Genomic DNA, 14,801 nt, shown 5'->3' with positions numbered 1-14,801 from the left:
GGTGTCCTCCACTGGGTACATGCACTATTAATTCTTCCCATTTGATTCTGAATTACTTTGTTTTGCATAACTTTCATGTTACTTGACAAAGAAAGGGGAGCAGTTTCCAGTAAAACTGACAAAACCATTGTATTTAAGGGCGAACGAGAAGACGATTCATTTTGCCCAAGGGAGTTAGAAACCTTGATATCTCTGAATCAAGGCACTCGAGAGTTCTTTTTGGTAAGTAATCACGAGGAGCAAAGGAAGGGGCATCAGAGCATTCATTTTGCAACAGTGCTCATCATTCAATCCATTTACAGGCTTGGTGATCATTCAGGGCCAGTAAGTCATCACATCACAAGCTGAACAGTCAATGGACCTTGTGACAAGCACGTACATTGTTATTCCTCCTGGTCACAGAGTAAGGTTTGACCTGTGTGTATGTGTGGAGCATGTCACAAGCCTGATTGACAATTTTAACCAGAATTTGCAAAATGTATATGAGCGTTTTGATGCCTACTTCGAATCGACCTTTCACTAGAATGCTGTAGTAATCACCACTATGTTTTCTTTCTTTTTGCTTCTGTCATTGACCTTAACACATGCAAAAGGCTACTTAAAGATGTTTGAGATCCCATCTGGTTCTAGACATGTGTTCATCCAAGAAGACGAGGTTTCTCCTCACATTCTTGGTAAGTACTAACCTGCCAATGCTTGACAAGATTGCTCAGCATTGGTTACATTTTAAGCTCTGTAACTGAATGCACTCATTCCTATTGCAAAGTTCTCCTAATGGTAACTAACATACATACAAAGAGTACAATGACTCCTTCTGAACTGTGCAGTGCTCATTGTACGAAATACACACTTAGTGTAGATTTCTACTTGTATAGAATGGTTTCAAGAATTCATCCATTTGTGCTCATATGATTTTTCAAGTTTGGACGGAAAATCAGTGGTTGATTACATTTAAATTCCTGATATGTATTCCCAATTGTCAAGGTTCTGCTTCAGAAGTAACTTTGAGCCAGTTTACTTTAATTAAAGATAGCTTGTTTTCATTAGCATGCCTGTTGCATGTAATATTGACGTACTTCAATGATGTGGCAGTCGAGAATTTGACAAGGATCTTACACAGAGACAGCATATTGCTGGGCTGAGACTGCCAGAAGTCCATCTGTGCTGAAACAAGAAAGTAAGGACTGCAGGTGCTGGGAATCAGAGTCAAGAAGTGTGGCGCTGGAAAGACACATCCAAGGAGCAGGAGAATCGACATTTCAGGCATAAGCTCTTCCTCTGGAATTCAAACATTCCTGATGAAGGGCTTATGGCCAAAACACGATTCTTTTGCTCCTCAGATGCTGCCTGACCCACTGTGTTTTTCCAGCACCACACTTTTTGACGTCTGTGCTGAAACACAAAGTAACACTATCTCCATTCCTTGTCTCCTGTTTTTCTCCTGAAGGTGATGTCTCCTTGCTGGGGTACAATTCTAAGAACTACTTTATCTTGCTCACATGCCCATTATTCATCCTAAAGCCTAGAATTGCTGACTTAGAAATTATATAAAAGCAGAGCTCACCTCACTCTTCACTCCATTCTACACGTGTGCAGTTTCTGATAGAAATCTCCCTTCTAGCAGGTATTATTCCATTGCTGTTCCTTAGATTAGCTAAGTCAGTTCAAACTGAGTGCTCCCTACAAGACGACGGACAAGCTGAGTAGTTTGGTTTGCCATGGGGCAATGCCAATCCAAGAAACTGTATCAACGATCATTTCAAGCAGAAAAGCTAGCCCAGTCTTAGATTTGAAAGTGGCCGGGGGGGAGCTCACATTGGTTTAGGACAGGTTAACACAGAGCTCAGATCTGGAACAGGAGGACAGAATATACAGACAGAGGAGGAACTCTGATCTGGAACACGAGGACAGAGAGCCCAGCTTGAGGATAAGTGGACAGAGAGCTAGAGTCTAGACGAGGTAGACAGAGATCTGGGTTTGAGACAGATGGACAATGTTTATGTTTGGGGCAGGTGAACAGAGTTTGTGTCTGGAACAGATGGACAGAGAGCTGGATTTGGGACAGGCAGAGAGAGTTTGGGTATAGTATAGATGGGCATAGAATTGGATTTGGGATAGACCAATAGAGCGCTTAATCAGGAATGACTGAGTCAGGAATGCAAGAAGAATACTGGAGATGCTGAAGATTGGAAATAAAAACAGAATGTGTTGGAAAATGTCAGCAGGTCTATTAGCATCAGTGGAGAGAGAAGCAGAGTCGTTGTTTGGAATAGTAATGTGACAGACTTGTTTGAGGTCAATTAAGGAATCAAGCAGGGATGTGCTATCACTCCCAGCCTTTTCTCCATGTTCAACAAGCTTCCCAGTGGTGTGGACATTGTCTCTGAAATGTGGACAATGTGTAGACACCACCTTGAGACCCATCATTGATGTTTGAGATGGATTCTCCTCATCAGATGAGAGGGCAGGCATACTAACATAAATATCCTTGAAGCAGCTAATAGCATAGCATTGGGCCATGACCATCCAAAATTAATTCCACTGGGCCGTCTGCATGCTTAGAATTCCTAAGATCAAAACTTTCAAAGCAAATCACCTTCACTCAGTTCAAGGAGGACTCTTGCTTAAGAGGACAGAAGAAGCAATTCAAAGGCATCCCTCAAGAAGTGCAACATAGATGTCAACAATTGGGAAACTCTCATTCAGAAGAGGTCACTCATCCAGAAGAGGTCACTCATCCATCTCTGAGGAAGGATCATTGAACCCAAAACGTTAACACTGATTTCTCTCCACAGATGCTGCCAGATCTGCTGACTTTTTCCAGCAGCTTCTATTTGTGTTTCTCATTCAGAAGAAACTCGCTAGGAGGAAACTTTTGTATGAAGGAACAGAGGTCTTTGAGAACCCCCATCAGCTAGAGGAAGGATGGAAAGGGAACTGGAGAAAGGAATGCCATTGACCTCAAGCTCAAATTCCACCTCGAGGAAATACCTCCAAATGTGTGGTTGAAGATGGTGTTCTAGGATTGGGCTCATAAACCACACAAGAACCCACAGAACCCATGACCAGTGACACAGAATTACCTCAGTGGATAATCATACCCATTAGTCATAGAGATGTACAGCATGGAAGCATACCCTTCTGTCTAACTCATTCATGCTGACCAGATATCCTAAACGAATCTAGTCCCATTTGCCACCATTTGGCCCATATCCCTCTAAACCCTTCCTATTCATATACCCAGTCAGATGCTTTTTAAATGAGCTTCCTCTGGCAGCTCATTCCATACATGCACCATCTCCTGCGTGAAAAAGTTGCCCCTTAGTTCCCTTTTAAAATTTCCCTCTCTCACCTTAAACCTGTGCCTTCTGGTTTTTGATTCCCCCACCCCAGGGAAAAGACCTTGGCTATCTGTACCCCTCATGATTTTCTAAACTTCCATAAGGTCACCCCTCAGCCTCCAACGCTGCAGGGAAAACAGCCCCAGTCTACTCAGTCTCTCCCTATAGCTCAAATCCTCCAACCCTGGCAACATCCTTGTAAATATTTTCTGAACCTTTTCAAGTTTCACAACATTACAACAACTATAGCAGGGAGACTAAAATTGCACACAATATTTCAAAAGTGGCCTAACCAATGTCCTATACTGGCACAAAATGACCTCCCTACTCCAATACCCAATGCATTGACCAATAAAAGCAAGCATACCAAATGCTTTCTTCACCGTCTTAATTACCTGTGACTCCACTTTCAAGCAACTATGAATCTGTACTCCAAGGTCTCTTTGTTCAACAACACTCCCTGGGACCTTACCATCAAGTATATAAGTCCTGCCCTGATTTGCCTTTCCAAAATTCAGGACCTCATATTTATCTAAATTAAACTCTGCCACTCCACAGCCAAGCAGCCCACCTGATTAGTGAGTGATTGCAGCTGAGGTCAGTGGAGAGAGAAATAATGTTCTGGTTTCGAGGCTGAAATGAGTCTTCTTCAGAACTTAATTTGAAGAAGTGTCCTTTGGACCCAAAACATTGACTGTTTTTTTCTGTCTCCACAGTGCTGCCAGATCTGTGAAGGCACTTTCAGTTTTTAGTTGTATCAGGAATGTTGGATATCATACCAGTTAAATATTGCATCTTGAACAGGCAGTGTGCCAATTTAATATACTCCCAGTAAATAACTACTCCCGCAGTGCAGCTGTACCCCAGTGTACAGTCAATGTCAGCCATGATTAATTGCCTCAACTCAGGAGTAGGACTGTGACCTATGACATTTCTAATTCAGGAATAAGCCAGCACTGACTCAAAATGTAGTTGGCTATTACTGAATAATGTTAATGTTAATGCCCCAAAATAACTGCAGCACATTGTAGTCCAAGTGTTGGGGTGAGATTCAGTAGCTGAATTTTAGGTGGACTGTTTGTTTTGGGTGTATTTTCCATTATGCTTTGATAAATAATGTCAACAGAAAACTTTCACAGTTCCTCCGTGAATATCATGAAAATGAGGTCGAATGCATATTAGTTGCTGCATCTTAAGAGCTCCCTTAATAGTTAAGCCAAATTACTCAGTATATAGGTCAGCTATCAAGAGTAAGAGGATTGAATGATTGATTCTGCCCTCTGCTGACTGGCCTGATCTCTGCCTAGGCACTGGTTTGGAAACCATTATTAGCTTCAATACTGATTGAATTGAGTGAAGCATTAGCTGAGCTTTGATTCCATACTGTTGCCTGATGATTGTTGTGAGAAGTGATTACTCTGCTTGATCTCTGCTGGCAAGTGCATATGTAGATGTCAGACAAGGTCGTGATGGAGCTTGGCTTTTGTATTTTCCATCAACAATGATGAATCTCATTTATTTGCTGAAGAACAATTGCAGAGGAAAGTCAGCCTCATGAAACAGAATCTCACTATTCAATATTAAACCCATTCAATAGGAGAGGGAAAAACACGGAACAGAGAAATTAAAAGCATTCAATGAGCAGAAAAATCACAGAAAATTAACTTCGATCAAGATTTCTGTCAACTTTCCTTCATGAATTTAGGATATAGATATATCCCGGATCCTAAACCTCCTGACCCTCCAATATCTTCATTCTTCTACCGAAGCCAATTGTCCAGAATCCTGACTCTCCTATCAAAGATCACCCTCTCATTTCAAACATCATCCCTATAGCTCATTCTCCGGAAACTCAATTCTTCCATTAAGAGGCATCTGTGCAAAACTCTAATTCTATCATCCAATTCCTCTACTATGCTAACTGTTCTTTAATAATTAATCTTTCCAGTCTCAAACTTGGCATTGTGTGCTTCCCCATTCTCCATCGTCTCTCCATGGTCATGGTTGTTGATGAGAGATGAAATCTTTAATCTGTTTGAAGACCGTTTTATGTTGATATATGCAATACTCTCAATATATTATTAATGAACACAGCTGACTGCCATTTCTGTATATTTGGACATAATTCTTTTGACCTGTCCATCTGATATTTTAATGCCATAACACCTTTCATTCAATATTCCTGAAATAAAATAATTTAGTAAAATTTAGGCATGCCTTTGTTGTGAACGGAAAATGATTTGCAGGAAAAGCTCAGCAGGTCTGGCAACATCTGTGGAGAGAAATCAGAGTTAGCATTTCAAGTCCGGTGATCCTTCCTCAGAACCCAAACCAGACCAGAAATGCTAACTCTGATTTCTCTTCACAGATGCTGCTGCCAGACCTGCTGAGCTTTACCAGCAACTTCTATTTTTGTTTCTGATTTACAACATCCGCGGTTCTTTCAGTTTTTAATGACTTTCTTTGATAGCCTTTGTCATATTTATTGTTATCCATTTATGCACAAAAAGACCTTCATTTTGTGTCCCAGCTGTCAAGAACCAGGCTACGGGTCACTACATCCTGAATGGGAAAGGAGACAAACCCAAAACAAAGGTTTTTATTGAACTGGGCATAGAGTGGGCATACACCATGGAGGATAACATTGAAACTCTGCACACAGATGGTCCATTGCATGATCCTGTTGTGATCCTGGTGAGTGACTCTCTTGACCTCTTATTCATCAAAGTGCCAGAATTTTGATAAGGCTAACAACTTTAGATCTCTGGAGATTTTGCAGCCCCAGAAATTAGATAAGTAGAATGAAGCAAAAATCATTGATCTCCAGTTTCTATCAAGAGAGTGCAGTACAGAACTTATGTAGGACACTGTTAGATTCTTTACTTTGACCCATACAACTTGTATTGATATGGGAAACATTAGGGAGGGGAAGTTGGCATAAATATTTCAGACAGCTCAGATTTATCAATCAAGACAGTCAACAGTGGAGTGCTATATGGGCAGGGAATTTCATTTTTGAATGACTCAGACTGAGCAGTGTAGCTATTCATATTTTATGCAATCTTAATATTTTCTACAGAGCAGGGAGAACTATGTGTTATGCCAAGCTGTCATTGAATGCTGTGCCTTTTGGTCGACATGTCTCTTTGCCAAATTCTTATTCATTCTTGGATTACAACAGTTAACATTCATTGTCTTTAGTATGGTGGAACTTCCCGAGTTGGTCCAGTGAAGTGCAATCAGATAAAAATCTGGAATTGTTCAAAAATGAAGTAGTCTGTGAGCTGCCCTGTGGAAGTCAGTCCACCATCTGAAAATAAGTGCCTTCAAGTTAGGAACATGCTAGTGGAACGTCGTTACTTTATCTTAAAGGCACTGGAATACAAAATGGCGTAGGCAATGCTTCAGTTGGTATTGGGCTTTTCCAGACCCTGCATGAACTCTATGTTCAGTTTTTGGTATCCCACATCTGAAAGGTTATAGATTTATGGGAAGATGCAGAAGAGAAGGTTCCTTTCCTGCCCATTTTGACTGTGTAAAAACCAAAGGAACTGCAGCTACTGTAAATCAGAAACAAAAACAGAAATTGCTGGAAAAGCTCAGTAGGTCTGGTAGCATCAGTGAAGAAAAATCAGAGTTAACGTTTCGGGTTGGGTGACCCTTCCTCAGAATTCTCTAACTTTTCCAGCAATTCCTTAATTTTGTCTGTGTGGCTCTTTATCCAATTAGTTCCATTCCACTGCTCTTTCCCAATAATCCTATAAGTTTTTCTTTCACTGAAAGTACTTATCCATTTCCCTTTTGAAAGGCGTTATTGATGCTGCTTCTCCTCTGACATTGCATTTCTGTTTATAATAAGTTGATGCTTATTTTCCCTTTTCTCCTGATGCTTCCAGTTTTCTTACCACTTCTGGTGTATCCATTGGTTACCAATCAGTATCGCTTCTGACAACAGACTTTTTCCAACTCCATCTGACAGACCCATCAAAACTTTGAACACTACTGGTTAATCTCCCTTAAGCCTATTATATTTGAAGAGCACTTTTCTCAGCTCTTTAATGAACTAAATCTTCGACCCTTGGGAGCATCCTGGTATATCTCCTCTATACCCTCTCCAAGGCCTTGTTATCCTTTCTAAAGACCTCTGTCAGAATCAATACTTCAGTAAGGGTCCAACTGAAGTTGTATAAAGGCATACTTTGTTTGCCTTTGTATGCCATGCCTTTATTTATAAAACCAATTGTCTGGAATAGCTTTGTTAAACTGACTTAAAGCTGTCCTGCCTCCTTAAAAAAGCTCATACATGTATAGCTCCAGGATTCTCTGTTTCTGTACTTACTTTAAAATTATATCTTTTTTATTTATTCTGCCTTTCCTCACTTTCTACCAAAATTAACCACTTCTCCCAGTTAATTTGTATTTGCCATGTATCTGCCCATTTCATTAATCTCTCTGTGTTCCCTAGAAGTTTATCAAGAAACCTGTTATGCTCCCCACTATTTAATGCATTTTAATATTTTGTGTCTTTTTCAAACTCTGAAAGTGCACTTTTTATGTCTAAAAGCAGGTAACTAAAACAAGACAATGAACCCAGCACTGATCCCTGGGGTACACTACTTTGACTTCCATCCAGTATGAACAAAAAAGCAATTTAACATTGAGTGCTTCTTTCTGTTCCTTAGTTTTGCAACCGTACAACCACTACCCCCATCCATGAGTCCGCTATTCCGCCTTACAATATGATCACAACTGATCTTACGAGGGAAGAATAATCTATGGGATGGATATGAACAGGTCCAGAATGATTCATATGTGTTAAATGAGTGGGCAGGTATAATGTGGCGTAATATGATATTAAGCTTGGTAGCAAAAAGAGGAAAGCAAAATATTTTTTAGATGGTGCGAAATTAGGGAATGTCAGTATTCAGAGAGAGTTGGGTGATCTTGTATATGATTGACAACAAGTTAACATGCAGGCACAGCATGCAATTGGGAAAATAAATGGTTTCCTCCTCCTCTTCGATTCCGTACAGTGTGGAAACAGGCCCTTCAGCCCAACAAGTCCACACCGACCCTCTGCATAGTAACCCCCCCCCCCCCATCTGACTAATGCACCTAACACTATGGGCAATTTACTACGGCCAATTCACCTGACCTGCACATCTTTGGACTCTGGGAGGAAACTGCAGCACCCAGAGGAAACCCACACAGACATGGGGAGAATGTGCAAACTCCACACAGGGAGTCGCCCGAGGCTGGAATTGAACCTGGGACCCTGGCACTGTGAGGCAGCAGTGCTAACCACTGAGCCACTGTTTGTCACCCTTTATCATAAAGGGACTGGCGTGTAATAGCAATTACGTTTCACTACACATGTACAGATTCTTGATGATAGCTGTCCATCGAGTGCAGTCCCCGATGAAACATGCTTCACTTTGTTCCCCAGTACAAGACACACCACCACATCCTTTTTTGTTGGATTCCAACCATACTGATCAAGGAACTTCCTTTTACACATTTCAAAAATTCAATCAGCTCTTAATCCTTCACTTTTTTGTTTCTCATCAATACTCCAATGAACTTGTATCTTTCTGCTGATTGCCTGCAAAATTACTCCATTATCTCAATAAGAACCAAAAAGACTGAGGATGAAAGGCGAAATACAAATTTCTGGACAATCTCAGCAGGTCTGGCAGCTTTTGTGGAGAGAAATCAGAGTTAATTTGTTTCAGATGGAGTGACCCTTCCTCAGAACTGAAGGAGGAGAAAGTGAGGACTGCAGATGCTGGAGATCAGAGCTGAAAAATGTGATGCTGGAAAAGCGCAGCAGGTCAGGCAGCATCCAAGGAGCAGGAGAATCGACGTTTCGGGCATAAGCCCTTCTTCAGGAAGGGCTTATGCCTGAAACGTCGATTCTCCTGCTCCTTGGATGCTGCCTGACCTGCTGCGCTTTTCCAGCAACACATTTTTCAGCTCAGAACTGAAGGAGTTATGGGGAAGAGTCACTCCACCTGAAACGTTAACTCTGATTTCTCTCCAGAGATGCTGCCAGATGGGAAATAAATGTTTAAAATGCTGAGCTTTTCCAGCATTTTAAACATTTATTTCCCATTATTTCCTCTAGCCATTTAGTGACCTTTGATTTTCATCCAACGCAGAAGTAACTGCTCTGTTATTTCCACAAATCAATTCTTCCTTTGAACCCTCAAGTACTTTTCAGGAGTGGCACAGTGGCTCATTGGTTAGCACTGCTTCCTCACAGCACATGGTTCGATTCTACCCTTGGGTGACTGTGTGGAGTTTGTACATTCTCCTTGTGTCTGTGTGGATTTCCTCTGGGTGCAGCGATTTCCTCCCATAGTCCAAAATATGCAGGTTAGGTGGATTGGCTATGCTAAATTACCCATAGTGTCCAGTGATGTTCAGATTAAGTGGATTGTCCATGCTAAATTACTAGTAGTGTCCAGAGATGTGCAGGTTAGAGTCATAGAGATGTACAGCACGGAAACAGACCCTTCGGTCCAACTTGTCCATGCTGACCAGATATCTCAATCCAATCAAGTCCCACCTACCAGCATCCGGCCCATATATCTCCAAACCCTTCCTATTCATATACCCATCCAGATGCCTTTTAAGTGTTGCAATTGTACTAGTCTCCACCACTTCCTCTGGCAACCCATTCTACACATGCAACATCCTCTACATGAAAAAGTTACCCCTTAGGTCTCTTTTGTATCTTTCCCTTCCCAACCTAAACCTATGCCCTCTAGTTCTGCTAAATTACCCATAGTGTCCAGCAATGTGCAGCTTGGGTGGATTAGCCATGGAAGGGCAGGGTTACAGGGATAGGTTGGGATGCGCTTCGGAGGATTGTCGTGGACCCGATGGGCCGAATGACCTGCTCCCACACTGTAGGGACTCTATGACTGTACTTTTTATCTTTCTAATAGCGCAGCAATATCTTTACACCATACCTGCTAACCCTTTACCTTTTTATTTAATTTACTGTTGTTACTGAACACTTTCTAGTCAGCAACATAAAAATTGTTTCCTTGGTAGGAGCCCAGTCTCCAGGACTAACATTGCTGCATGACGTCATAATGCTGTAAAGTTACTTGTGAGTACAACTCACTAGTCTATATTTAACACTCTCTGTCCATTTACATGCATGTAGTTTAAACCAAGTAAAGAGTTAAAAATCACACAACACCAGGTTATAATCCAACAGGTTTATTTGGAAACACAAACATGCAGTTGTCATAGGAATTCAACATTAAGGCAATAAATGGCTTCTGTAAATTCCAAAGTGATGGTACTAGGGGAAACAAAATCACCAAAAGGATTTAGAACATTTTTCATGTTGAAACTGATAACCTACAACAAGTAATGGGATTGTGGTCTGACAGACCTTCAGGAGCTGGGGAAATTAAGGAGCAGGAAGATAGTGACCTCCAAATTACTCCCAATGTCTCAGTGTATCAGCGAAGGCTTGAGATTCCTGGGTCACCGAGACAAGTTCTGGAATAGGAAGATGGTATAATTTAACAAGGGTAGGAGCTTCCAAATAAACCTGTTAGACTATAACCTGGTGTTGTGTGATTTTTAACTTTGTATACCCCAGTCCAACACTGGCATCTCCAAATCATAAACCAATTAAGTGTGTCTCACATTTCACCCTTGCCTGATTGGTCCTATTTCTGAGTCACTCTCTTTCACTATAATATGCTTCTATCAATCCTTTGCACAACTTGCATCTTATGCTTCCACTTGTTGCCCCTACCCTTGTTAAATTATACCATTTTCCTATTCCAGAACTGTCTCGGTGCCCCAGAAATTTCAAGCCTTCGCTGCGGCACTGAGACACTGGGAGCAACTTGGAGGTTATTATCTACCTGCTCCTTAATTTGCCCAGCTCCTGTAGGTCTATCAGACCATAACCCCATTACTTGTTGTGGGTTATCAGATTCAACATGAAAACGTTCTGTATCCTTTTGGTGATGTTGTTTTCCCTGGTACCGGGGAGATAACATATCATCACTTTGAAATTTACAGAAGCCATTTATTGCCTGACTGTTGAATTCGGATGATAACTGCATTTATACTTTGTTTTATCCCCTTGTACAGTTATTTTCAACATTGCAGTGTGGACGTACTGCAGAATTCATCCAATCCTCTCCCCATGTTTTGAAACAGCCATATTTCAAGAGAATTCTTATATCACCAGCTGCTTCCTTACCTGTCAAATGTTCATCAGCTTACTGTCTTCCTGAACGCTCTGTAACTACTGCATAACCAATAAGTACTCCAGGAAATTCTTAGTCTTCCACATGCCATGCTGTTCAAATTCAGTGCAATTGGAGATACTTCTTCAAAATGGCGTTATTTAGGACACATAAAACATACAAATGTTTATTTGATGCAGTTTTGATCCCTTACATCAGCTTACTGTCTTCCTGAACGCTCTGTAACTACTGCATAACCAATAAGTACTCCAGGAAATTCTTAGTCTTCCACATGCCATGCTGCTCAAATTCAGTGCAATTGGAGATACTTCTTCAAAATGGCGTTATTTAGGACATACAAATGTTTATTTGATGCAGTTTTGATCCCTTACATTTTGCTATTCTGTGTTTAATTTATTTTGTTTTATCCCCTTTATCTAATTCATTATTCTGTTTACTTACATAATTCCTTATTTACAGTTTCCTCTTGGTTTAAATTACGCATCACCTCCTGACGGCTCTGCACTGAATTTCCACTCTCTCACTTTTCTGTTGTCATTCTATTTTAGCAAGCCAATCTATTCAGCAGATTTTCAGAACTTTCAACCAGCTTCGTGCTAAATACTAATGGCCTTGGCATAACAAATACTATTGTCTTGGGCAGCAGGTTGGCTCAGTAGTTAGCTGTTGCCTCATAGTGTCAGGGACCCGGGTTTCATTCTACCCTCAGGTGACTGTCTCTGTGGAGTTTGCACGTTCTTTCTGCGTGGGTTTCGTCTGGTGAATCAGATGTGCTGGTCAAATGGTTTGACCCTCATGCTAAGTTGCCCACAATGTCCAGAGGATGTGCAGGCTAGGCAGATTAGCCATGGGAAAGGGATCGCACATGGTGGGATACTTTTTGGAGAGTCATTGTGTGTTGAATGGCCTGCTTTTACACTGTAGGGATTCTATAACACAGATTGATACCAGTGCTTAGAAAGTTAAATAATGAGGGCAGGTTGCAAAAATTCAGCCTTAGACTTTACAAGATTGAGGTGTGATCTGTTTGAAGTGTTTAAATGAGTAGAAAATTTGAAGAAGGTAGATTCAGAGCAATTATTTCCTCTGATAGGAGGGCATCAAGAACAAAGGGACTTAAATTGAAATTCTACCTGTGATAAATAAAGGCTGCACATATTGCAGCACATCAGGCAGGATCTTTGGAGCAAGAAACAGTGTTAATCGAGTCATAGAGTCATATAGATGTATAGCACAGAAACAGACCCTTCGGTTCAATTCATCCATGCCTGACCAGATATCCTAAATTAACCTAGTCCCATTTGCTAGCATTGGACCCATATCCCTCCCTCCAAACCCTTCCTATTCATAAACCCATCCAGATGTCTTTTAAATGCTGTAATTGTTCTGGCCTCCACCACTTCTGCTGGCAGCTCATTCCATACATGACCACTCTCTGCATTCAAACATTGTCCCTTAGGTCCCTTTTATATCTTTCTCCTCTTACCTTATGCCCTCTAGTTCTGGACTTCCACCATCAGGGAAAAGATCTTATCTATTTACCCTATCCATGCCCCTCATGGTTTTATAAAACTCTACAAGGTCTTAGCTTCCAACGCTCCAGGGAAAACAGTCCCAGCGTATTCAGCCTCTCCTGTCATCAGAACTGGAAGATTTTAGAGATGCGCAACATCTAAGTAGGTACAGAATCAGGGAAAGTGAGACCGGAAATAACAAAAAAAAGCTATTATGGAGGGCATGGGGGTAGGATTTACACAGAGAGTGGTGGGTGTGTGGAATTCACTGCCAGCAGTGGTAGTAGAGTTGGATACATTAGGGACATTTAAGCAGCTCTTGGATAGGCACATAGAAGATAGTACAATGACAGATATGTAGGTTAGATTAGAGTGGTGCTGGAAAAGCACAGCAGATTAGGCAGCATTAGAGGAGCAGGAAAATTGATGTTTCGGGCAAACGCCCTTCACAGGATGTGTAGGTTAGTCTAATCTTAGAGTAGGATAAAGGTCCGGCACGACATCAAAGGCCGAAGGGCCTGTACTATGTTGTGCTGTTCTATGTTCTATGATTGATCACGAGATAGGATTTGATGATACAAGATAAAAGACATGACAAGTATAGAAGTGCTATATTCTTGGTAGCTAGGTGTGGAGACTCTTTAAATGCAATAATGAGTTTCCAGAATAATATCAGGTATTTAGACGTGGAATCACCAGCCATCCATCACCTCAATTGTGGCTTTTGTTTCTCTCAGATAATCCCTCGGGATAATAGTACAAAATCTACTCTCACCTATAACTACATTATCCATGAAGACTCCTTACCAACCATCAGCAACAATAATGTACTTCAAGAAGATGTCCATGCCTTTGAGTGGGCTTTGAAGAACTGGTCCCAGTGTTCCAAACCATGTGGTGGAGGTATTTCTGTCTGAATTTGAAGTTAAACAAAAATGTCTTTCTCACTTTGTGCTTTGTTGTATTATGATTATAGCAAAAGAGACATATGTCCACCATTTAATGTGTGCTGTGCTGACCACAGTGATAGGCCTGACTCTGTCCGAAAAATTCTCATCTCTGAGTCAGAGCTGAGAATTCATACCCTACTCCAAAAACCTGAACACACAATTGGAGCTAGCAGTTCAGACACTATAGAGTCATGCTGCATTGCTGGAAGTGCCTTCTTCTGGATTAGATAATGAAACAAGGTCCAATCTGCTGCTCCCTGATGTTTGGAGTAGAGCAAAGGAGTTCTCCTCCATGTCCCATTCATTAGTTATCCACCAATTAAAAGAAATAATAGGATGTTGTCACTTTGATGTTTATTTTGTGGCGAAACTATTCGTGAGACAATAAACACTCAAAAGGTATCGAGGAATAACTCAGACAGCAGCTTTCAGTGACTGCACCTGCGCAGTTGCACATGATTATCAGGAAGTTGTGTTGTTTTTCCCTTCCAGAAATTTCCCTATAACAGCATCTAAAGCTATGTAATGAAGGATGCAGTGCCCCAAACAATTCATTATCTTAAGTGGGAGGTGATGGCCCTGTGCTCTTATTGTTGGTTTATTAATCCAGATGTTCTCGGTTCATATCCCACCATTGGAGATGACAGAATTTGAATTCAATTAAAAAAAAATTGGAGTTAAGAGTCTAAAGATGACTATGAACCAATAGTTGAAGGAAAACCTGTCTGATTCACTCGTGTCCTTTAGGGAAGG

The 14,801-nt window shown here is 41.1% G+C and overlaps 1 protein-coding gene across 3 annotated transcripts in view; it reads left to right on the top strand.

Annotated features, from left to right (window-relative positions):
* The window catches only part of LOC122564950 (A disintegrin and metalloproteinase with thrombospondin motifs 3-like), a 258,075-nt gene that overhangs the window by 226,243 nt on the left and 17,031 nt on the right, over window positions 1-14,801 (top strand). For all 3 annotated transcript variants that reach the window (XR_006316046.1, XM_043720492.1, XM_043720502.1), the window contains 3 exons: window positions 594-674; window positions 5,872-6,035; window positions 13,836-14,001. Coding sequence is in view for 2 of the 3 variants with exons in the window: in XM_043720492.1 (XP_043576427.1) it covers window positions 594-674; window positions 5,872-6,035; window positions 13,836-14,001 (411 nt within the window). In the remaining variant the exon portion in view is untranslated. The remainder of the gene's footprint in view (window positions 1-593; window positions 675-5,871; window positions 6,036-13,835; window positions 14,002-14,801) is intronic.

Source organism: Chiloscyllium plagiosum, chromosome 2, assembly GCF_004010195.1.
Source record: "Chiloscyllium plagiosum isolate BGI_BamShark_2017 chromosome 2, ASM401019v2, whole genome shotgun sequence".
NCBI classification, from domain to species: Eukaryota; Metazoa; Chordata; class Chondrichthyes; order Orectolobiformes; family Hemiscylliidae; genus Chiloscyllium; species Chiloscyllium plagiosum.
Note: the sequence above shows the minus strand (reverse complement) of the source record. Positions and strands in the feature narration are given on the sequence as shown.